Raw genomic sequence first — 24,693 nt, 5'->3', positions numbered from 1 at the left:
GAGCGAAGAGCCTCTATTTTGAAGTAGGTCCTAGGCAATGATGGCCCCAGCACCAATCAGTGGCCATAGCTCTATAGGGAGCCTGCTGATGAGCTTTCATCAGTGCTGCGAGCCACTTGTCCCACATCTCTTTCTCTCCCTAATTATGCTGATGAATAAGTCCGTAATAGTGATCTGTCCTCGGTTGATGAGTCCATGCATTTGCTGTTACTGTCTTGTCTCGAGGGCGGGTGTGTCACGTATCACACAACTCAAGCTGAGTGCATTCGGGCCATCCACACTGCCCTTTTGTATTACGATCATCTTTCTGTACTTGTCACCCTCCACCCTGCACCCAACCCCTTCAGACCCACCCATCCTCTCCAGCATTAAAAGCACTTTCTCACTCCGGTGATGGGCTGACTTGCTGAGCATGGGGAACAGAGAAATCGAGATGATCACTCTTTCTTTTCACAGTCGGATGCCCTCTTTTCCGTGAGTCAAGCACACACACAGTCTTACAAACACACACACGAACACAGCCAGAAGCTTTTAAAACACTCAGAAAACAATGCCTCTGAAATAATCAGGCAAAAGTGAGAAATTTGTTACATAAATGCAGAAAATCCCAATAACTACTTCCTGTCCAACACCAAAGAGCATCTTGGAGATCAGTTGCATCAGGTCGACAAAGCCTCACATTTGCGGCAGAGCTGGAGAGTTAAGCTGCAGCTTTACCTCTTAAATGCCAATTAATCACTCAGTGACTGAGAGCGAAATGTGGAGAGCACTGTGAAGCCTCTTGAGATTTTTTTTCCCCTCACATATAAATCAAGTGGAATACATTGTCTCCGACTTGTTCGGATTGTTGTTTATAAATTTAGATACTTTAATGCCATAAATTCTCCACTACAGAGAGACATTCATGTTGTTTGCAGTTTTATGGATATGATTCACAGAGCACTCTCCTTGGTATGTTTAGAATGCGAGTACCTTAAGCTTAGACTATGCAAGAGAAAATAACTAGGGGTGCAACGATACTCGTATCGATATTGAACCGTTCAATACAGTGCTTTCGGTTCGGTACGCATATGTATCGAACAATACAAAATTTTTCATTTATTTTATCAACTTTTCTTCTTATGATGCTGTCTGTGTTGAGAGCTCAGTGGATCTGCGTTCGACTACTCCGCCTAGGCTGCACTGTCGAGCGCAGATCCACTGAGCGCAGCGCTAGCTAGCAAGACAGAAGTTAAGCTCTTGTGGCAACATGGCAAATTGAACCTCCCCCACCCTCATTCAGATGTGACCTTTGGTTTTCATGTGACGTATGACCCTGAAGGTAAGCACGTCATGGACAAAAGTAAAACAGTATGTCGGATGTGCCACGCAATGCTCAATTACATGGGTGGGAACTACTGCGTTAGCGCAGTTAGCTCGTTAACGTGTTGGCCGTCCAGCCCCACACACGGGGCGATCCGCGGTAGCTCGTTAATGGAGATTTGCCGTGTTGTGGCGTTAACGTCATTTCTGATTAACACTGACAGCACTAGTGGGAACACAATGAATATGACTGCACATTTACGCCGACATCATCCTAGTGCAAAGACAAGTGGAAGCAGACAAAAACAACAAGCACGCATGCTACAAACTTTACCCGAGTCATTTAGACAGCCGTTAGCACATGAAGAAAGTCTTCCTCAGAAGACTTAAGAGACTTCCATCTGCCACTGAAGGTGCTCAAGAACTTTTACTCCTGCACCATCGAGAGCGTCCTGACGGCAAACATCTGCACCTGGTTTGGGAACAGCACTAAGCACGACAGACGAGATCTGCAAAGAGTGGTGCGCTCGGCCGAACGCATCATTCAATCAGAGCTCCCTGACCTGCTGTCCATCTACACCAAGCGGTGCAAGTCCAAAGCTAGGAAGATTATGATGGACCTCTCCCATCCCAACAATGGACTCTTCTCACTGTTGAGGTCTGGGAAGTGCTTCTGCTTCCTTAAGGCCAAAACAGAGAGAATGAGGAGGCGCTTCTTCCCCCAGGCTATTCGGGCCCTGAACCAGGTGTAGGACTGGACTCTCCCAAACACGTCACTATAAGACTGGACTCTCACACACATCACATCACCACACGCACTCTGGTTTTTCTTTATGCACACTTCCTGTAATTTATAATCTTTATAATCTCTTTCTGCTATTTGCACATTTTTACTGTAAATTTCTAAGTTAATGTGTAAATTTTGTAGTAACCTGTAAATTGTAAATACTGTAAAACCTTTTTCTGTCATTTAATGGTCGGGCATTGAACAGCTACAAGCATTTCACCCCCCATGTCATACTGTGTATGGTTGTGTGTGTGTGACAAATTAAATTTGAATTTGAATTTGAATTTGACACATACCACCAACTTCAACTTTAGTGCAGCCCAAGCACAACCTCAACTACCCAGCAGCACCACAAAAACTTCAAATAACAGCTCAAGAAAACCCAAAAAGAACCCAACACCTCCTTAACACCCAACATTACTGCTCTTATGACGTTATGACTGCCATTCTTCGCTTTGGTGTCGTTTCAGATGGTCATTTAGTCACCAGAGGGATGATTCTTATGTTACAGAGAGGGAGATTTTGCAAACATAAATGACTGTCTAGAGACAATTCTGAAAATAACGCCACAATCACTTTGCTTCCTGTTTTGACTTTCTCAATTCTTTTTTCTCCTAGTGGTTGCGCCTGAGTTGCGACACCTTTCATTCGGGTTAAGATTGAAGCGAGCGCTTTGTCTCTCAAGCACCAGCACAAATGGTTAAGAGGCTGTGGTGATGCACAACATCCAATGCAGTGACCATAAACTAGGCTTGAGGTATTAACCCAGCATCCAAACTCCCCATGTGTCAGCCCAATTGAGAAGCTGGAGCAAGCTTAATCCATGGATCACCCACTCTGCTGCCAATGTCCCAGTGGCAAACACCACAGGACATCTGCATAGGTTGTATGCCAATGCCACAGCAAGCAAGGGAAGGGACCCACACTATATTACGAATGTGGTTTTAATCTTGAGGCTGATCAGTTTGGGTCCAGTGAACTTGAATCCCTTCCCATTATTGTCAAAAGTATTTTAACAGCTTGCAGAACCTCAAGTTGTGAATGTTTAAGACTTTTATCCTGAAGCATTAACAAACAGTATTTCAGCGTTGACACAGAAGAGCATTTTTAACACAGCGGAAAGAATCAGTCAGAGTAAATAATCTTTTGTTTTAAAAATAGGGAAATACAGTAACTGAAAGGAAAGGATTGCATGAATGTGGTTTAGCGCTGAGGGAATTAATGCTGCGTGAATTTACAAGTATTGTCATCCTTCACAAATATATTTTTTCAAGAAGCCTTTACTGGAGACTCAGCAGGCAAAAGGATTGTTTGAACATTGTCTTTTATCTCAGAATTATGGTATGTGTGTGTATGTGTGTTGTCTAAGAGACGTGTAAGCTCTTTGTAGTCATTTACATGCATCAGTTCCTGGTGCTCTGTGTGGCCTGTGACACAGCGCTGACAGCTGGCATGACAGAAGGTGCCGAACTGGGGAATGAAACAAATTGCCTTCATTTTCTTAGAGTGCAACCTCTTCAGGGAACACCGATGAACATTACACAACTGCAACGGCAACAAATCTGTGACTCTGGAAAATAATGACTCACTAGAGAGACAATGAAGTAAAGTTACAGAAACGGAGAGGCAGAGAGATTGTGTTCTGTTTGCTGTGCTGATTTTCAATCTAACTGTTCAGTCAGACCAACTATAATCAAAAGTAAAAAGAAGGAAGTCATTTCTGCTTGAGATATTTTATATTTGGTGTTGAGGATCGCCCCAACTTTGCATGAACACATTCAGAATGCGTAAGGCAGAGAGAGAGAGCACAGGGCATGGAAAGTAGCAGCAAGGCCCCCACCCAACTTACCCATCTTGTAAGTAAAGAGAAGGCTTTATGCAATGGTAAAAGAATGAGTTTGAGTGGAGGTGGGTTGCAAAATGTGCAAATGCGCAGTGATTATAAAGCACAACTCACATAAGTGTAGAGACTGGTCTGTGACCATCTGGAAACCATTAGTCAAAGGTAAAAACATATATTTTCCAGTCAAATCAGTTGCTAAGGCTTTGGTCATGCAACCCTAGAGATTGGTCAATGAACACTTGGCAACTACAGGTTGCTATGGAAAAATGTGTATTCCCAGACAAGATGGTGCGTGAACAAGACAAAACTCGCAGCAAGGAGGTATATGGTGCTGCACCTAAAACCTCCTTACAATTGCTTCTGTCACTGGTAGATTTCTGAGTAGGAAAAAAGACTTCTTTAAGAAGTCCAGACGCTTTTCTTTACAAGCTCCTTTAACCTCTGTGTTACAACTTTCAGAAATGCCTGCCGTATCTATACAAAATATCCCACACATTGACTGACCTGCAAATATGAAAGACACACATTCACACCTTCCTTGACTCTCAGCACAGATCTTCCATTGTTCCATTGTCACTGTGTATGTGAGGAAGTGGCATTGCTTGACTACAGCACAGTGCTGTGCATAAAAGCAGACCGACCCAGGCGGGAGAATCATTTCTTGTTTGCATTTCTGAGAACACACATCAGGATGGCCTCCGTATCACTGCCACGCAGGAAGAACCTCTCCGCGCAACAGGCTTTGGCTTTGCTTCAGGAAATGGACGAAGCATATTCTGATGGAGGAGAGGTTTCATTTGTCCAGCAGGCCACTGATACCTCCTCAGAAGAATCTGAAAAGGAGACGGAACAAGAACCCAATATGCCTCCACAGAAGAGGCCCCGTGATACTGGGAAGCCCAGCCAGAGCCACACGGCAAAAGACAGCACTGTGTGGGTTGAGGAGAACATTGGAATGCCCAGTGCAGTAGCAAATCGCTCGTGCTTCACTGCGCAAGCTGGACCCACAGAGTCTGCTAAGGTTTGTCATTGCCATATTACATATGATATTTATAAATAAACCCATTTAGAGTGAGCTTCATGCAAATTTACCATTTTCTATTTGTTTATCTTCTGACAGCGTAAGATTACAAGTGTGCTCCAAAGCTTCGTTTGCCTCTTAGACGTGGGATTGCTGCAGACCATCGAGAGTGCGCGGTACATCAAGCCCGCAGAACAGAGCCAGACTGGAATTTGTCAATTCATGAACTGATGGCATTCATTTCAATCCTGTTTGTAAGAGCAATTATGTGTCCTGTTGGTGTCATTGTGGATTGCTGGTCAGAAAGATTTCTGGTGCCAGTAATCAAAGAGACAATGCCCCGAGATAGATTCATTTCAATTATGCAACACCTTCGATTTGATGACAAGGACGCGCAGGCAGAACGGGTGAAAACAGACAAATTTGCGGCGATCTCCGACATTTGGACACGCTTCAACGAGAACTGTGCTAAGAGTTTCACTCCAGGAGAACACATGACCATAGATGAACAGCTGTTCCCTACCAAGGTTCGTTGTCCATTCACACAGTATATCGCAACCAAGCCAGACAAATTTGGGATCAAGTTCTGGATGGCCACGGACTTGGACACCAAATATGTCTGCAGTGCATCTCCTTACTTGGGAAAGGACCCCAGTCGTCAGAAGGGAGAGAGGCTGGCAGAGAACGTGGTGTGAAAAGTGTGACACAAACCAAAGTAAAAGTTCTCCCTTTTGAAGTGTGTTGGCTCCAGTGGTGATGCACAACTTTGAAGGTGAATATTCTCGGTCTTCGGTTTGCACTGCACTTTTCTATCACCCAGTAAGTTAGTACTGATTTGTTTGCAGCATCTTCCATGCAAACAGCAAACAACAGCAATCTGAATGTGGAAAACAAAGCAAAATATCACAAGGAGTTTTCCAGATTTCGCTTGCCAATCCATTGGGGAATATATTTTTTTTCCCGAGCGAGTTGAAGTTGTTAGGGGTTGCCAGCTGCTCTCGAGGCCTGCACGTCAGAGGGTTCAACAGCCTAAAGCAGCTTTAATATGGATTGGTGAAAGAGTATCAGCCCATAAATCCACAGATGTAGGATGGCACCGAGAAGAGCTGATCTGCTGGGATTGCGGCTGAGTTTAATGGAATGACTGAACTAACAGTTTACTTAGTTGGAGACAGAATAAAACAAAAAGTGGTTACCTTAGTCTGACTACTTCCACCATCCTCCCAAGAATGGGATCCACAACAAAAACACAAAATATCCACCCACAAAATTCCCTTGTGCTAAGCCAACTGGCATCCATCGTAGAGCACTTTGAACTCCACTCAAATACTCACACACACACAGACAGGAGGCTACAAGCATACAGCGCAATGGGATCAGTAAGACCAGGGGAACAATAAAGAGTTCATTTTTTCATTCTAGTGTAAAAAAGTCTCTTTTATCTTATGGCTGGAATGCCCGCCATATACTTGCCTCCACTCCAGCAGAGAGAGAACAAAAAGATTTCCTGAACAAAAGACACACAGTGTTTGGGAATCCCGAGTTTGTGTGTGTGCGCATGAACCGCATAGTTAATTGGTACTATGGTTGGCAGGATCTGAGTGTGCACTGATGTGTATGCACCTGGCCAATCTGAGCAAAATCAAAACGCCGTAATTAAAGTTGCGGATTTCTCTGCTCGGGCAATTTACAGTAAGACTTCAGGCCCACGACTTCAGGTGAAAACATGATGTGACTAGAAAACAAGCAGTCGGTCCCCGAGGAAACCCTCCGTGTGTGTTTGTGTGTGTGTAGTTGTGAAGAACTTTACTGTACAGTGCCTTGGAGCATGTTTGCTATAAAGAGGGGGGAAAAAGGGGGGAGTGAAAAAAAAACAACCCAGTGTGTTGAGAAAGTAGCTGCTTAAGTGAAGACGACTTTCCAAATCCCGTGAATAACTGTTAAGTCTCCAGCCTGCAAACGAGCCGCTGGTAGATAAATGGCTGCAGATTGCCAAGATAATAGAGACAGAAAACAACCACTGGTTTGCCTGGAGGCACACACACACACACACACACATAAAAAGCAACACATCAGCAAAAGAGCTCGGGTCGTGAAAGCGGCCGAAATGAAGTGAACTTTTCTAAGCTCAAAGTGGGTAAAGTGTTGTTCTTCTCCAGGAGGAGGGGAAAACGTTTCTTTTGCTCCCGCCGCTGCACATTTTTATAAAGGCCTGCATTATTCACACACCTAAAAAGCTGTCAACCGCTCCTGCTGCGTCTTATAAATGATACAGCCCTTACAAGCAAATCCGCGGTGGCTCTGGGCCTCTGACTTGAGGAGAACTTATCTGATCTTCACGGGAAGGCGGAGGTGGGTCTCCAGAGTCCCGTTTCCACCCCCCCACACACACACTTCTCCATTATTAGCTCTGCCAGCCAAAGAGATATTGCGCTCGGTGACAAATGGGAGAGGAGCGCTGGGGTGCAGACAGTGCGGGGGAGGTCCCCCCCCCCTTCCACCTTCGCCTCCCCCCGCCCCATCCCCCTTCTTCACCGCAACTCTACCATCTCCACCCTCCCAACCTCCTTCCTCCTCCACGATCCGGGAGCGCTCGCAGCCGTGTCCTCCCTGATAACCATAATTGTGTTTTAAAGCCCCTGATTAAATTTCGCAGTCTCGAATGATATTGTTTTGCGATGAATCCTTATGAAAAATGCTTCACGTTAGGAGATTATGGAAGCGGTGTAGGAGGCGGAGGCGGCAGAGATGACAATTTTTTGTTGTTTTTTTTCTTTGAAACTTCTAAAGCTTCAATGGACGCTAAATGAATCCCTGCCATCACTCTCCTTCTTTTCCTCCGCCCACTCTTGCTCCACCCATCTGTCACGCTCCCTCTCTACGTTATAAACACACACAGAGACATAAACATTCCCCCTTTTTTCCTAAATTCATCCTTTTCTCTGACACCCACAGGCACACAGGTTCCACAGCCATCGAGATTAAGAAAAGTTTCAGAGACGTTTCTCAAACTGGTTTCAGAACCATCTCAGTGTGAGCGTCCCTTCGGAGTTTCACAGTAGCTCTACCTTCTTCTTTCCCCCCCTTTTTTTTTTTTAGAGGTGACACAAAATGCAATCAGGGTGAATGAGAAGCCAGCAAATTCAATAATGGAGGCAAATGAAAATGGAACTGGAGACTCTGCACTTAAGGCCGGATGGGCTCACCCTAATAAGCCCTCTTCTGTCACCGGCTTCCCTGCATCTAAATTAACCAGAGGCCCCTCCAATCAGCGCGGACAAACAAAAGAGTCAGCCAAACACCATGAGAGAGCCGCTGAATACTAATAAGGGTAACGAACGGTCGTCAATAGCCAACGCCGATGATGTGCGTGCGTGTGTGTTGGGTGAGGGTGTTTGATTAGTTTTTTTTAAAGTGAAAATAAACTTAAAGAAATGAGAAATTTGAAAAAAAAAAAAAAGTGATTTACTTCTATATATACTGACCTCGAGGTCAAGGAACTCACTCATCAAAGAAATTGCCAGCTTCACAGTACAAACAAGCTCAGAACTGCAGGCCGTGTTGCTGTGTCCACCCCTCCAACACCAGTGATAGGCCGTTTTACAGCGGATTAAGCCCGACAGTCAGTCCACTTTCTGCTCTATTATTGTGCTGGAAATGGTGTTTTGGTACAATTGTCCAAGATAAGAACATCAAACTTAAATTTAGAGGGCGCTACGAATGGACCATAGGGGAGCTGTGAAGACAGTAAAACTGCCTGCGCGGCCGAGCTCATAACTTGAAATGTGGGCTATTATTAAATGTCCACTCTGGAGTCAGGGTGCCAGAAAAAAACAGAAGAGAAAAAAGAAAAGTTCTCCTCAGAGGTGCAGAAAAATGTGCACGAGCATGCATGCACTCTGTCAGCCCTGACGTGCGTTTTGTAATTCAGATTAGACTCATTACATATTTTCATGACACAGAATGCTTAAGAAGTGTTAAAAACAGAACTAACCCTCTGCATTGGAACTGACAGTTACAATGGGCTAAATGGGCAATTTGTCATTTTCTGGCACAGAGCTGCAGCACTCATCCCTCCACTTGGGTAATTTAGGACACACCGACACACACACACACACAGACAGGCATTAGCAAATCAACTATGACCAGTAAATTACCTCCATCTGGTTCTACTGTATATTTAGCGTCAGGTACTGTGAGCCAGTCCGGCAGGACACTTCCTTTTCCCCCCTCTGCTGGATTCTAGCTTTGGATTACGTGGCCTCTTCAGCAGATGCAAACGCAGTCCTTCACTGGTCTGCTCAACACTCTAATGGATTCATTCTTTTGGGGAATCTCAAGGGGGGAAGACTTAAAAAATAGTGGACCCAAAAATGTCATTAAAGCACAAAGTCAAACGGGTTACAGACGCCTGGGAGAGAATGAAGAGAGGAAGCTGCACAACACACCTTCACCACTCCAAGAGCCCAAAGCATGCAAATATGTAGCAATGTCAAAAGGGTGGCGCGAGGCTCGTGGGCGAGACAAACAATCAGCCGCTTTGAATATAATTGCTCTCAGACAGCGACCGGATACAGCCTCGTTTTGTCTTTAAGAGTGGTTAAAAAAAACCTCACATACCCATCCGATGGACAAAACATCATCCTGACACAGCAGCAATGTCAAGTAATGTCCTGTATCACATCAGCGAGCACACTGAGGTTTCTCTCTCTCTGTTAAGGAATGAAACGATGCTTACATCTTGTGCTTCAGATCATTTAGAATGGGAACACAAGACTCTGGTCACAAGCAATTCTAATCTCCCGAAAAATTAATTCAGCTCTAATGAGCAAGTTTGATGAAGTCACGGTTATTTAGTTTGATTAGACTGGATTTCCAAGAAGTGCCGGGTGGAAACGCTGACTCATACGGGCTCGCCACACAGCAGTTTCACTCTGAATAGCAGTTGTTTGAGTTTAAGCACGAAAAGTATCGATGTTCCGACAAAGGAGAAAGCAGGGGACAATTTACTCACCGTCTGACTTTGTGAAAATGACTGCTTTTTTGCATTATTGCCTTTAATTCTTAGTTTTATAACCACAGTGCATTTATTAACTTTTGAATTCATTAGAAAAATGTTTCAGAAGTCATTTATCAAACAGTCCCGTTAAATGCTTAACAATGTTATTCAATTCATTTCTATTCAAATTTATTTTTATAGCGCCAAATCGCATCAACAGCTGCCTCAGGGTGCTTTATATTGGAAGGTGAAGACACTACAATAATACAGAGGAATCCCCAGCAATCAGGCAGCCTCCATATGGGACAGCTGTAGCTCAGCAGGTAGAGCAGGTAATCTACTGGTTGAAAAGTTGCTGTTTCGATCCCTGGCTCCAGTCTGCATGCCAAATATAATTGAAGAATAAGCACTCAGTGCATCATCACTCCCAGCAGCCTAGACCTATTGTACCAAAACTAAAGGAGGATTTAGGGTCACCGGATCCAGCCATAACTACAGGGAGTGCAGAATTATTAGGAAAGTTGTATTTTTGAGGAATATTTTTATTATTGAACAACAACCATGTTCTCAATGAACCCAAAAAACTCATTAATATCAAAGCTGAATGTTTTTGGAAGTAGTTTTTAGTTTGTTTTTAGTTTTAGCTATTTTAGGGGGATATCTGTGTGTGCAGGTGACTATTACTGTGCATAATTATTAGGCAACTTAACAAAAATTTTAATTATTTATTTTTACCAGTGAAACCAATATAACATCTCCACATTCACCAATATACATTTCTGACATTCAAAAACAAAACAAAAACAAATCAGCGACCAATATAGCCACCTTTCTTTGCAAGGACACTCAAAAGCCTGCCATCCATGGATTCTGTCAGTGTTTTGATTTGTTCACCATCAACATTGCGTGCAGCAGCAACCACAGCCTCCCAGACACTGTTCAGAGAGGTGTACTGTTTTCCCTCCCTGTAAATCTCACATTTGATGATGGACCACAGGTTCTCAATGGGGTTCAGATCAGGTGAACAAGGTGGCCATGTCATTAGTTTTTCTTCTTTTATACCCTTTCTTGCCAGCCACGCTGTGGAGTACTTGGACACGTGTGATGGAGCATTGTCCTGCATGAAAATCATGTTTTTCTTGAAGGATGCAGACTTCTTCCTGTACCACTGCTTGAAGAAGGTGTCTTCCAGAAACTGGCAGTAGGACTGGGAGTTGAGCTTGACTCCATCCTCAACCCGAAAAGGCCCCACAAGCTCATCTTTGATGATACCAGCCCAAACCAGTACTCCACCTCCACCTTGCTGGCGTCTGAGTCGGACTGGAGCTCTCTGCCCTTTACCAATCCAGCCACGGGCCCATCTATCTGGCCCATCAAGACTCACTCTCATGTCATCAGTCCATAAAACCTTAGAAAAACCAGTCTTGAGATATTTCTTGGCCCAGTCTTGACGTTTCAGCTTGTGTGTCTTGTTCAGTGGTGGTCGTCTTTCAGCCTTTCTTACCTTGGCCATGTCACTGAGTATTGCACACCTTGTGCTTTTGGGCACTCCAGTGATGTTGCAGCTCTGAAATATGGTCAAACTGGTGGCAAGTGGCATCTTGGCAGCTGCACGCTTGACTTTTCTCAGTTCATGAGCAGTTATTTTGCGCCTTGGTTTTTCCACACGCTTCTTGCGACCCTGTTGACTATTTTGAATGAAACGCTTGATTGTTCGATGATCATGCTTCAGAAGCTTTGCAATTTTGAGACTGCTGCATCCTTCTGCAAGATATCTCACTATTTTTGACTTTTCTGAGCCTGTCAAGTCCTTCTTTTGACCCATTTTGCCAAAGGAAAGGACGTTGCCTAATAATTATGCACACCTGATATAGGGTGTTGATGTCATTAGACCACACCCCTTCTCATTACAGAGATGCACATCACCTAATATGCTTAATTGGTAGTAGGCTTTCGAGCCTATACAGCTTGGAGTAAGACAACATGCATGAAGAGGATGATGTGGACAAAATACTAATTTGCCTAATAATTCTGCACTCCCTGTATAAACTTTATCAAAAAGCAAAGTGATCTGTTAGGGTGACACGGTATCATGAGGTTTCTAAGATAAGATTGGCCCTGATTATTCAAGAGTCTAGTGAGTAAAAGTGAGTCAGAAAAAAAATTATTCACCAGCTGGATGTCGAGTGGTTGCTAGAGTTACAAGGTGAAACTGGTTGCAAAGAGGATGATGCTGCAGCGAAAACCACCTTGCAGTTGCTGGTTCCTAGCAGATTGTAATGGTTGCCCATAGTTTGCATGGAAGACATGTCTACACACATTCACCAACTAGTTGCTGACCTGCAGTGAAACCTGAAAAAGTGTGACACACACTGGAAACAGGAAATCATCATCTTCAATGTATAAGTAGTGCATCGCCACTGCAACCAACACTTATCACTAACGTTTGGCATCTTTCATGCAAACCGTGGGTGAATGCAGCAATATGATAGCAACCAAAGCAATCAGTGTGGCACTGTATACGTCTCTGCAACCAATTTTTCCTCCAGAAAGTGGTTATGTCAGTAGCCACCCTCTAGCAATCGCTTACCAACCAGTCATGGAATACACCTTTTTATTTAACCAGGTTACTAGGGTGTCATTAATTGGTCGCTATGCCTGAGTGACTGGACCATGCACTCTGTGGGACTGTTGATTGGGACCTAAACCGCTGCAACCTCTCTTGCCTCTGAATTTGAACTTTGCTGCTATTAAAAAAAAGACTGTTAGCACTCTAAAAGGCAGTATTTGACAACCAGTATGGTGACACATAAAGCTCCTTATTTCTAATTAGCTGTAGATCACATTAAAAACTCTACTGTGACTGCAGTTTTTAATACTTCATATAAACCCACTTGTAGATTTGGAAGCCTCTTGGGTAAGTAACTTCCCAGTCTCTGATGTGCTGAGCTTGGTGCATGCTAGCAGGGAGTGATGAGTCAGTCTGTTTATGCTGGGTGATCTTGACAGATCAATGCCATCATTGCCAGAGTTGCTATCAGGCCTGTTGACTTATGACTAATAGATCGACTGCTGCAGACTCCTTTAGAAGAGGGATTTAGAAAATTTTGCATACACTAGTGTCGGGGAGGGTTCAAACAGGCTTTTCTTTGGCTTTATATGGTATTATGGTGTAAAGCCATTGTTGCTCTCTGGGAGTTCTTTCAGGTGTGCAGGTAACTCAGTTAGCCACGGTCAGCTAACACTGACCTATAAAGTACAATGTGTCAGCCAGTGGAAGTGAACCCAAACATCAAAGAACAGGGCACTGGGAAGCAGGCTTACTGCCCTGGGGTACTATTACCACTCCATTAGAGATCATTTTGCCCTCCTTCCAGACATGCCACAGCCAATAATGGAGACAACCCTGAAGCCTCTTGGGTATTCCTGTCAAAGAACTTGGAAAAGAAAGGGGAAAAAACTACACTAATAAAACTGAGCACAGTCCCAGCGACTTCTGTGTGCAAAAAGAGAAAAAAGTATGGGAAATAAGATGTGAAAAGAAGAAAAAATTAAAGCCAGACGTGTCGTCCTGTTGTGTGCAGACATACAGCAGGATGACAGCAGGTTTGACTGAGGTTCTTTTGGCCCGGCTGCCTTTTCTCCAAGTGACAGCACAAGTAAGAGCCCTCAGGAATGTGCTGCAAAATGATTTCCAAACTGACTTTGCATGAAAGTTCATATGTAAGAAACGTGTGGATTTACGGGTTGCATTACATTACATAATTCTGAAGTGTTTTTTGTTTTCAAAAAGGAATGCTGGTGCTTTGGTCTTTCAACACTCCAAAAAGAGGGATAAAGATGAAAGAAAAAAAAAGCAAAACTTTATTTCACAAGCAGACTGAAGGGCTCTCTTGCTTTGCAGATCCACGACTGCAGCATTTTCTGGGGTACCAAAGCAGCGTTTGAAGCTGGGAGATATGTTTTAATCATTTGCCGCCTTAATGATGACACTGGATTCATTATTAATGGGCCCCATCCCTCTACTCTCCCTCTTCCTCATAACAGTCCAGAGTGTGAGTGGGTATTAGCATTAGCCGCTTTTGCTCTATTTGATCTTTCAGTAATTACACCACTTTTTGGACATCACACCACAAGCTTTATGTTAAATAAAGAGGCCTTGGAAGTTTTTTTTTTCTATACAAATTCCAAACACAATTATCATGGTTGCTTTTTTACCCCAATATTTATTTAATTTTTTTATTCCATAACAGGGAAAACAGGAATGCTGCTGGAAACTGGAAGCAAAATGGAAAAGAGCGCCTAACATTTATTGTCTACAAACATATCTCTCTGAATTGCCAGTTTGGGATATGAAGAAGAGGTGGGAAAAGTTACAAATGGAGGCAAGCGTGGAGGAATAAAAGGCAACAAGAGTCAGTTGTCTTAATATGAGCTACAGGATTCCTCTTTTTAGGTGTATGCTTTTTAAAAAGAATAAACAGAGGATGTAATAGCTTTGATGTGCAGGATCTTTGTACTCTCCACTGCAGGGATTTACTGTATAGATCAAATCCAGCTTTTATTATACTTCTAAAACTTAAGAAGAGGAAGTTTGCTCATTCTCAGTAGCTGAGAAATGCGCAGCTTACACAGAGGCTTTTTTTGCATGTCTGATTCTTATTCATTTTAAATATGCAAAACCTTACTGGTTTTATATTAATGCGATGTACACATAACCTATGTTCCTGGCATCATTGCTGCCATCATGCACAAGGTATTCACTGTCATCAGTGAAGTGCTGCACCAGGTTATGTTAACAGTTCGTTACATACAGATGTTTTAATAGACACTGTGGCATCACCATTAACCACATCGGTGTTTAAGTGTTATTTTGCAATGAGCGGGGATAAAGCCTAGAAATTAGATGGCAACCCACTGGTAGATACTTTGGGTGAGAGAGGTATCTTCAACAACCATTTAGTAACTGGTTGTTGAAGGAAGGTGGCTGTCATCAGTGATCTCCTGGCAAACATACTCTTCTTTGACTGGCTGAAGGTTTCTGGCAGTTGCTAAGAGTACCTGGAGGTTATGCAGTACTGACTTTATGTACCCAACCAGGGCAGATTCTGCAAACACCTACCAACTACTTGCTGAGCAGCAATGAAACTTGAAAAGGTTTCCGCAGACTGGAAACGGAGACCTTCACTTTCACCTTAAAAGTCAATATGTCACAACATTTACTGTGAAGGTGTAGGTTCTTTGTCAGTGTCAAACTTTTTCAAGATTTACTAACACTAGGCTAGTAGTTGGTGTTTACAGACAAGGACTTCTAAAAGTTGGGTGACTGTGGCAGTCTGGTAGTCACAAAACCAATCACAAGGAAGAAGTGACTGGTGGTTGCTGGTGGCAACTGAACTGAATCAAGATGACAAAAAGTGCATGAAATAAAACAGGAAGCAACTGAAAGCGAGACAAGACAGAAGTTAAGCAGACAAACAGGAAGACAGAAACATGAACACAACAAAAAGACAAGGAGAAGAAAGAGTAAAAGAAACCACTTTTATAAACAGAGGGTGAAAGTAAAAAGTGATTTACAAAAAAAATATAAGCGGCAGGTACATGGGATGCAAACTTCTTTACGGCTGGAAAACGTGGTTCTTACATCTTTGTGTTCTCCAGGAGAGAAACTATATCTCACAGTATCCACTGTTGTCACTACTGGAGGGTCAAAGAATGGATACCAATGAATATCTTTATTAGCATCAGACGTTTGGGGATCAGGATGCATTCAACTGATACTGGAGTGATCTGGTGATCATTCGCTCACAAATCTCCTCCAACACGAAGAAAAATCACCATCTGCTCAGCTGATCTAGCCAAGCTGAGCGACTGTGAAAATGATAAACAACTTAGAATCCCCGTGACCTGGTAAATCAATAGTCATGCTCTAAAAATGAAGATGCATATGGGGTTAATTATAATCAAGTCTGTTAATCAATTCATCTCAGCAGTAACTGCTGTTGGTAATTTGGCCTAAATGCATTCAAAATGCCCACAAAAATGCTGCAATTAGCGAGACAGCAGCAGTAAATTATTAGTTTTAAATTAGGGGATCCTTGGGATGCTGCCAGGTTGTGAAAACATAGCAGTGTCACTATTCCCCCCAGTGAGTCTGAATGAAAGTGGGCGATAAAAGAAGAGAGGTTGTCAGAATAAACGAACAGGGGGATGGCAAAAACTGGTGCTTTGCTTTCTGCACACGGGCAAAGGGGGCATTGCTGCCAGATGGGAAGTTGGAGTCGGAGCTCTCTTTGGGGCATGCTGAGCCATTTGGCTCTCATCCAAATGGGCAATTTCACAGGGTAGGGGGGGAGGAATAGAGGGGGGGAATAAGCTCGAAAACAAAGCAAAAGTTAAGCAAAGAAAGAGGCGGAAACTGGATCTGAAAACCATTTCACACGCAGCACTTCATCAGCTCGGGTGCTTACGATACCCACTGCTGCGCCGCATGGGGTAATTAGCACTGCTATGTGTAGCGAGCCGTGGTGTATGTATGCACACAGCTCTCGTGGCTTCCTATGGGTGTTATATACTGGCTCAGAAAGAGCTTGAGGACCACAGGGTGAAGCTGAACAAGTCACTATCAGAGGAGTCACTTTAACACAGATTACTCTATATCCTCGCTGCCATGAAGACTGCACAACTGTATGCATACTGACTCCGCAGCCAAATTGAATTTCATGCTTTCTGCGGACACCTACTGTGTACTAAATCCACAGAGGGATAAAGTAGCCGAAAAGCTGTTGTTTAATGTATTGTGTGCAGCGAGAAATGCTGAATATATTCTTCCTTGGCCACGCATACATCCCTTGTAGATATGGCGGACGCAGTGGTGGGATAGAAAATGAATTACAAATGAGTACATTACATCATACATGAATCTAAGCAAATGTGCATGTTATCTTCCTCGTCGTTAAGGAAAGGAGAATAATCTGCTGGCCTAATTGTCAGCTTAACAGAGAGAGAGAGAGATACTGTACTTCCCATTCTTCCCAGGGAGAGGTGTGGAGGGAATCAAGAGGAACTGCACTGATCTATATGCATCTGGCTTAATTGCGGCACCGGGGTGTGTTGGGATCAGGCGGTATGGACTAAAGTCTAGCATTGTGAAGCGCCCATCCTGATTATGTGCTGAAACGGGGCACGGGAGGAGTGCCAGGCAGACAGGCAAGAAACCCAAAGTAAATTCTGCCTCTGCGGCTCGACGCAATCTCCAAACGCTTCGAGAAAAATGTTAAAAAAAGAAAAGGGGAGAGAGAAATTTGGAGATGTGCATTATGCATTGTGGGCATAAATAATGCAGGGAGAAACTTCTTGCACTCGGAAAGGATCCTACACTTTCTCTTCCACCGTCAACAGCCCGATAGTTGCACAAAAACTACTGGACTTACCGTCATTCGATAACATGGAACGACGCAGAAATGCTGGACAGTAATTGCATCGTCTCGTTCCTGGCTTCTTATGAAGCACACTGATCACGCAATCGTTTCACTTCAGGGGAAACAAAACACCTTAGAGAACAGGTGGACCTGCTTGAGCTGTTTCTTGTGAGAGAAAAAAAGGTGGGGGGGGAGGACTTAATCAAAACACAAGCTGGCCAATGAGATGACATTTCCTGTTCACCTTGCGTGTGATCCTTTCAGTCCATGTTATTTGCAGCACAGGAACTGAAAAGAGCAATGTGTTGCCCATCATGAGTCATTCAGGGATAAAGGTGCTCTTAGGCCTCGCTCTCTTTGTAGGGGTGGTCGAAATGGAAGGCGTCCTACCGGTTTACTGGCTTAGGATGTCAGCGTGTCCTCTCTCAGGAGTCCTTTATCACAGCGTTCCAACTCCATAAAACACTGCATATTAAACTAAATCTGTCAGGTGTTCAATATGGACCACTGTTTGGTCATCAATCATAAAAATAAATAAATAAATAAATAAATAAACACCACTGCAAAGTCAACGGCATAAGAGCCAACTATAAATTTCTGCCAAACAACCTCCTGAACACCAGCGGTGATGTATGGGCTTCTAACATTTTACTGCTCCTGCTGAACCTTCTTTCAAAGACGTAACAAAAATACTTCAACACACGTGACTTCTGTTTTACACCAAGCTTAATTTGCTTCGTCTGTGAGACGTCGGACAAAGAAATTGCCTGAAGCAAGAGTGCAGGATAGATGCAGGATAAATTACAATGCCCACAGGAAAGAGGAATAAAGTAGGCAGATCGATGCCAGAGAAGAAACCTCAGGCAAAATACAATAAAGTGGGATATAGCAGAAGCGTCTCAGTGGCTTGGCCAGTTTGTTACCCTTCCCTTTTTGTATGTTTTGGCATTCTCCTCTGCAAGAAAACAAAAAGGAAACCCCAAATCCTAAATGTGCTACAATAAACCGTATGCTCAATGATCTTCTATTATTAATTCATTTGATTCAATTCTAACAAATTACTTCTGATACCTTGGTTTGAAAAACAATCGTCAGTCACTGGCAGATCCTCATGCATTTGTCTTTGTCCTTTGGCTGTGCTTTAGAGGACATACGTGTTGGATGTGATTTTTCCCATTGGCCATGGTATAACACTCGAGAAGATTTAGCTCCATCCGTGTTGGAAGAACAAGAATTTCATCTTGTTTTGCCGAAGTAAAGGAATCCAACAAATTTCTTCCAGAATCCAACAAGATTAAAGACAAAGCAGAAGCTGTCTACAGACTCAAAACGGCTTCGTGATCCGTCCTTTGCGGTCTTGTCTACAAGCAGTTAACAGGCATTTCCCATTTACTAAACTATAAAATGAACGAGATGGACTGATACTGTATAATACAGAGCATGAGGAGACTTAGACAAACACAGGCAGTTCTTAACTGACATTTTTCATTTCCAAGCAATTTTATATTCTTTCCTTCAGTTGCTCAATCTTTCTGATGTGGTAAAGGACAGCCTCCCCGGGTGTGCGCTTACAATGCCCATCCCAGGTCCAGAGTTGTTTCCTTTCAGTTCCCATCACTGCCTTTTTACCTTCATTGCCCTTTCTGACAGCAGGAACGCCTTTCTTCTGCCAGATAGAGATTCATGTTTCATGCAGAACGAAATGAATGACACCCTTTTTCATTTTCTTTTGATACAGTTTCCTTACACCTCGTTTTTGGGTGTGCACAAGTCTCGAGCCACTCCTTTTTGTGTTTTGTGTGGAAAATGGGAAATAGTTGGAGACATTTATTGAAACATTTAATTACAGTATACAAGGCAAAAACAGAGTTTGTACAATTCTAACAACCATGATATTTAATATTTGGTGTGACCACCTTTATTCTTCAGCACAGTCTGAACTCTCTTAGGCAGCCTTCTTTAAGTCGTCTTCAGGAATAGTTCTCCAGGCTTCTTGAAGGACATTCAAACCTCTTCTTTGGATGTTTCTGCTTTTTGTTCTGTTCTCTGTCAACATGATCCCACACTGCTCTGTTCTGCACCCAGATTCATTGCAATTTCTGACATAATGTCAACATGTGACACAAGTTGCCTGTTTTTATTGATTGCAGGGCACCAGTTGAGTTGCCTTTCCCCCACTTCATATAAAGGAAAAATACTGATAATAGCGACTATATTGTGAAATAACACTTATTTGATATTTTGATATGTTAAAATAAAAACTGGCTGAATGGCTGTTTAAGACGTCCTGAAATATGACACCATCTTATCCAGTCTTGGCCATCGCCTTCATTTCTTGGAACACTCTGTTTTCCTTCCTGACCTTCTCTCTGTGTACCATCTTCCCTGCAGTTCCCAAAAGTACAGCGTCAAATTATGCTGTAAAAGAGAACACATGACCCCCCCAGACTCTACTGCTTCTCCTAAGATCACATGTGACAGTTGTCCGTCAGCCAGCATTCTTCCTGAGACATCTTGTGTTTCTTTCTGGAAGGGATGGCAATGCTGGAGCCAAGCTGGCAGATAAAGGTAACATCTGACTCCTCGACATGCAGGGAAAAACTAACCTTTTAGCAGCCGCACTGCCATTAAATCTGTGAACATCACATGACTAATAGAAATAATGAGAAAATTGAGTGGCAGGGATGTAATTCGGTAAGACAGTGAAGCAGTTGCAGGAAAAACACGATTTCAAAGCTTGTAATACAACATAGTCCTTGCTTCTGTTATTCTGAGTGCAGTTGGAAGGTCGCTCTACCACTGGGTCACATCAAAATGGCAAAGATTAGCTGATGCAGAGGTCGCGACTCAAGGACCTTATGCACAAATAAATTTAGCGCAGACAAAAAGCTACCCTTTCCAAATACAATCCACTTTAGCTTATCCACGCTGACATAACAAAAACAAGCGGGTGAAAAAAAGGGGAGCAACTGTTGCATAAAACATGGCACAATCACTTCCAAAAACTTACTACATGAAAGAAGCCCATTTTGGAGTGTGTAAACAAAATGTAATTGACAGGAAAATAGGACTTTTCACAGACATTTGATCTCTCTATATGGCAACACTGAAGATTAATTTGCCAGCACGGCAGATACGTAACTTCAAAAGTCGAACTCCGATTTGTGACTTAATTAAAAAGGCCCTATTAAAGCTGTATATGTGGGTGTTAAAAACAAGTCAAACCAAAGCATTCGTAGTGCCGAAAACGGCAACATGTTTTATAGGGCGCTGGGAAATATATGCATAATTCACAAAAAAGATGCTATTTATGTTATGAGGGAGTTTAAATTGCTAAGCATTTCACTTTTTTAAGAGTGAATTATCATAACTAAAATGATGAAAATATATTTATTTTGGTTGGGTTATTTATTTATTTATGAATTATTTTGCCTTATTTGTCCTCTAAGATAAGATAAGTGAGAAACGTGAAGAGGTTTTCACATGAACATACTGGTTATTGAGCGTATTGTTCAAAATACATTTCACTCATGACATAACTCTGACCTGTGAGGTTACGTAATCCCAGCTGCCTTAGTCCGTACAGACCGTCCCGTCTGTAGTTCAGGAAGATGGCCAGAGCGTACCGACCCTCGTAAAGTTTGGTGCCTCGGATGATCCGCAGGTTCTCCAGTGGCAGGTAGTCGAACTGATTAAGTGCCACCAGCACATAACCGGTCACTTCTTTGATAGACTGTATGGGAAGGAAAAAAATTATAATTTTAAATGATTGAAAATGGAAGAACAATCGAATCAAATTAGCCAACATTAGCCTTTGTGTTAATCATAATCACGAATATTCTTAACTTTAACCAGTTGTTATAGATGTATAACCATATTTTCACCATAGCTAGGATATTTAACAATTGATTTATTCAGTTTTCAGGACCAGCTTCCAGTTTGAATTTAACCTTGCTAGTACCAGGCTGGATATCTTAGAGATGGCCCTGGTCAACAGCAATACTGAGGTAGGCAGGTGTGAGAAGTATCGCCCACACCATTACACCACCACCACCAGCCTGAACCGTTCAGGCAGGATGGATTAATGCTTTAATGTTGTTTATGCCAAATTCTGACCCCACCATTTGAGTTTTGCAGCATTATTTGCAAATCATCAGAGCAGGCGAGCCTGTCTCAGTCTCCTGTTTCTAGCTGACAAGAGCAGCAACTACTGTGATCTTCTGTTGCTGGAGCCCATCTTGGTTGTAATAAGTGGTTATTCCAGTTACTGTTGGGTCTCTATCAGCTCAAAGTAGACAGAGAATTCTCTTCTGACTAGGCTGACAGCATGTGTGTCTGTATGAGGGACTGAACATCCTTTTTAATCCTTGTCCGAGGTTCCACATCTTGGTACAATGTCCCACATTCTAGTTGATTCTGCAGGACATGCAAGTTTGGCATTTACCTAATGCATACTTATTTGTTTAATCACAGTCAGAAGAAGATTAGCCTGTAACCTGAACATTACAAGATACCAAAAAGTCCCATCTTTTGCATATTTTGTTGAATGTTATGGAAACTACCACGAAGAAAATGAATCGGCAGTAGATACAGAGAAACAGTTTGTCTCTTTTATTCAAGTTATTTTTTTGTATTTCTGAAATACTCAGACCAACAACAACAACTATGTCATGTTGAAAACACCTTAATCAGATTTCTTCCTCAGTGTTATGGTCAGTTTGGCCTTCAACAGGTCATCTTGATCACGTCTACATGCCTTAACATACTGAGTTGCTTTTATGTGATCGGCCGATTAGATGTTTGCTTTAGCTTAACACAGTAGCCAGTGAGCATAGTTGCCAAGAGCAAATTAGGGAGTAATCCAACTGGTTTTGAAGAATCATCCAATGTGACAATTGATTGGATACCAATAAATAAATGACGCCCAAGTCCATAACTTCAGATTTAAACCCCCACTGTTGTACGACTGGTTGTTAAAATGTAAATGGCCTGCATTTGTATAGCGCTTTACTTAGTCCCTAAGGACCCCAAAGTGCTTTACACTACATTCAGTCATTCACCCATTCACACACACATTCACACACTGGTGGTGGCCAAGGTGGTGGCAAGCTACATTGTAGCCACAGCTGCCCTGGGGCGCACTGACAGAGGCGCGGCTGCCGGACACTGGCGCCACTGGGCCCTCTGGCCCTCTGTAAGTGAATGGAAACTTACATTTTTACCTCCAATTCCTCTCTTCCAACGCCTGCTAGCTCTGTCGACTATAGTCAAAGCTGTATTGCATTCCTCTCATTTTCTGTGCAGAGAGCATGTTATTTGCATTTTGAAATGTCAACCACATAAAAAATTTTGATGTACAGACCACAATGATTAAAATGTCAGCTTAGTTGCAGACTGATTGCACTTCTCTGATTATATTTCCTCAACTGTTCTTTTAGGGTTGGGAATCTGCAGTCGCACATCGCATTCATAGACCCAATAAGCAATCATATCTTTATATTCTTTATATTCTTTATATTCTTCTTATTCAAATATAAATGGTATCGGTTTGATTTATTTTCACAGGCTTCAGCAGTATATGCTGTTGAAGAAACTACAAAAAAAAGAAAAATAATCTGCCCGAGAGGGACTCATAAAATGTGAAAATAGAGAGCTTCAGCATGCTGAGTGCCTTGCTGAAGAGCATGGAAGACCTCAACCATCTGCCTCATTGTGCATCAATTGACCTTCTCAAAAGTCACAAAAAATCACACTGATTACCACTGCGTTATTCACTTGTCGGGGGAAATTTATTCATCTGCCAAGTTAGGCATAAGGATGGGGCCAAGGCAGGCTCTTTGAATTTTGGAGTATTTTTCTTTTTTATGAATTCTCCACAAAAGCGTTTGTCCTCAACCCTGGGTCATCACTAAACAAATTAAGAAAAATAACTGAAAACTTGGGGTTAAATGTCAACAGTAGACTAGCACTTTATTGACACATCAACAGAAAAAGTCCTCATAAGAAGAAAACTGAGAAAACTGGCAGCCACATCAATCAGACAGACACCAAATTGCCACTTCATATCAAGTATTATTACCAGATATGCAGCTTTATCTGTGTATGCGCATGTGTGTGTGTATCTACGAGACAGCTTATTCCCTTGATGCTAAAAATCTATCGCTGTGGCAGTGCATCAGTTATGTGAGTGACTCAAACAGCAGTGCAGGCTTCCTTATACTCACAGACAGAGAGAAAGAAAGATAATCACAAACATAATGTAGACACAACAGCTGCTAAATGGTGCACTAACACATTTTACCAACCACCACTGACAAGCTAATTGGAACCCACTACTTCTTAAAAGTGCGAGTGTGCACGTCTTTTTGTGAGTATTATCCTCTTGTTCTCCTTAGTTAAAAAACGGGATCAATTTTCCACAGATTCCAGTTTACTTGTACCGATGCCCCTTGCCTCAATACCATTGGTCAACAGCACTTGCTAAAGTTAGCTTATAAACAAGTCCATGTAAGGATTAAAACAGATGGGTGTAGCTTTTGGGTATTAAAAGCCTGTGGCTGCACAATGACTTTTAATGGCATAGAAATCAAAGCGAGAATGCCCTTCGGCGTCCTTACTGTGTCTGGACACAGCTTCCAGGCATGAAAACTGAACCAAACACTGAAGTGCCTTAGACCTGCAACCTCACTGCAATACTTTATTATCCATTATCCATCCATCTTCTTCCATTTATTTAATTCTGGGTCATGGGGGGGGGGCTATCCCAGGTGTGATAGGGCGAGGTGCAGGGTCGCACAGCTAACACAGAGAGACAGATAACCATTTGCACTCACATTGACACCTATGGGCAAATTAGAATCACTAATTAACCTAACACACACTAATTGCATGTCTTTGGGCTGTGAAAGGAAGCCACAGCAGCCAGAGAGAACATTCAAACTCCACGCAAAAAGGCCCTGACCTTTGAACTCAAGATCTTGCTTTGAGGCAACAGTGTTAATCTACTTTCAAACAATTCTGTCTCTACTTTGTCAGCTATATTTAACTAATAACTGCCAGATTTCAGTAATGGAACAGTGAAATTAGAGTAAAGTATAAAGTAGAATTGCAAAAAACATCCACCCATCCATTCTCTTTCGCTTATCCTTTTTCAGGGTGGGAAGGAGGCTGGAGCCTATCTCAGCTGTCTTAGGGCAAGAGGCAGGATACACCCTGGACAGGTCACCAGTCTGGGCTAACACAAAGACACAGACAACCATTTGCACTCCCATTCACACCTATGGGCAATTTAGAGTTACCAGTTAACCTAGCCCCACTAAC

At 42.7% G+C, this 24,693-nt stretch overlaps 1 protein-coding gene across 2 annotated transcripts in view; it reads right to left on the bottom strand.

Moving 5' to 3' along the window:
- The window catches only part of LOC147301864 (receptor tyrosine-protein kinase erbB-4-like), a 367,641-nt gene that overhangs the window by 126,412 nt on the left and 216,536 nt on the right, over positions 1–24,693 (bottom strand). For both annotated transcript variants that reach the window (XM_086284333.1, XM_086284335.1), the window contains exon 3: positions 20,920–21,106. In XM_086284333.1, coding sequence (XP_086140459.1) covers positions 20,920–21,106 — 187 coding nt within the window. The remainder of the gene's footprint in view (positions 1–20,919; positions 21,107–24,693) is intronic.

Source organism: Aulonocara sp. 'chitande type north' Nkhata Bay, linkage group LG23, assembly GCF_057382095.1.
Source record: "Aulonocara sp. 'chitande type north' Nkhata Bay isolate Kocher_YH1m ecotype deep benthic linkage group LG23, A_spYH_male_GT1.1, whole genome shotgun sequence".
NCBI lineage: Eukaryota > Metazoa > Chordata > Actinopteri > Cichliformes > Cichlidae > Aulonocara > Aulonocara sp. 'chitande type north' Nkhata Bay.
This window is presented reverse-complemented; position numbering and strand designations above follow the sequence as displayed.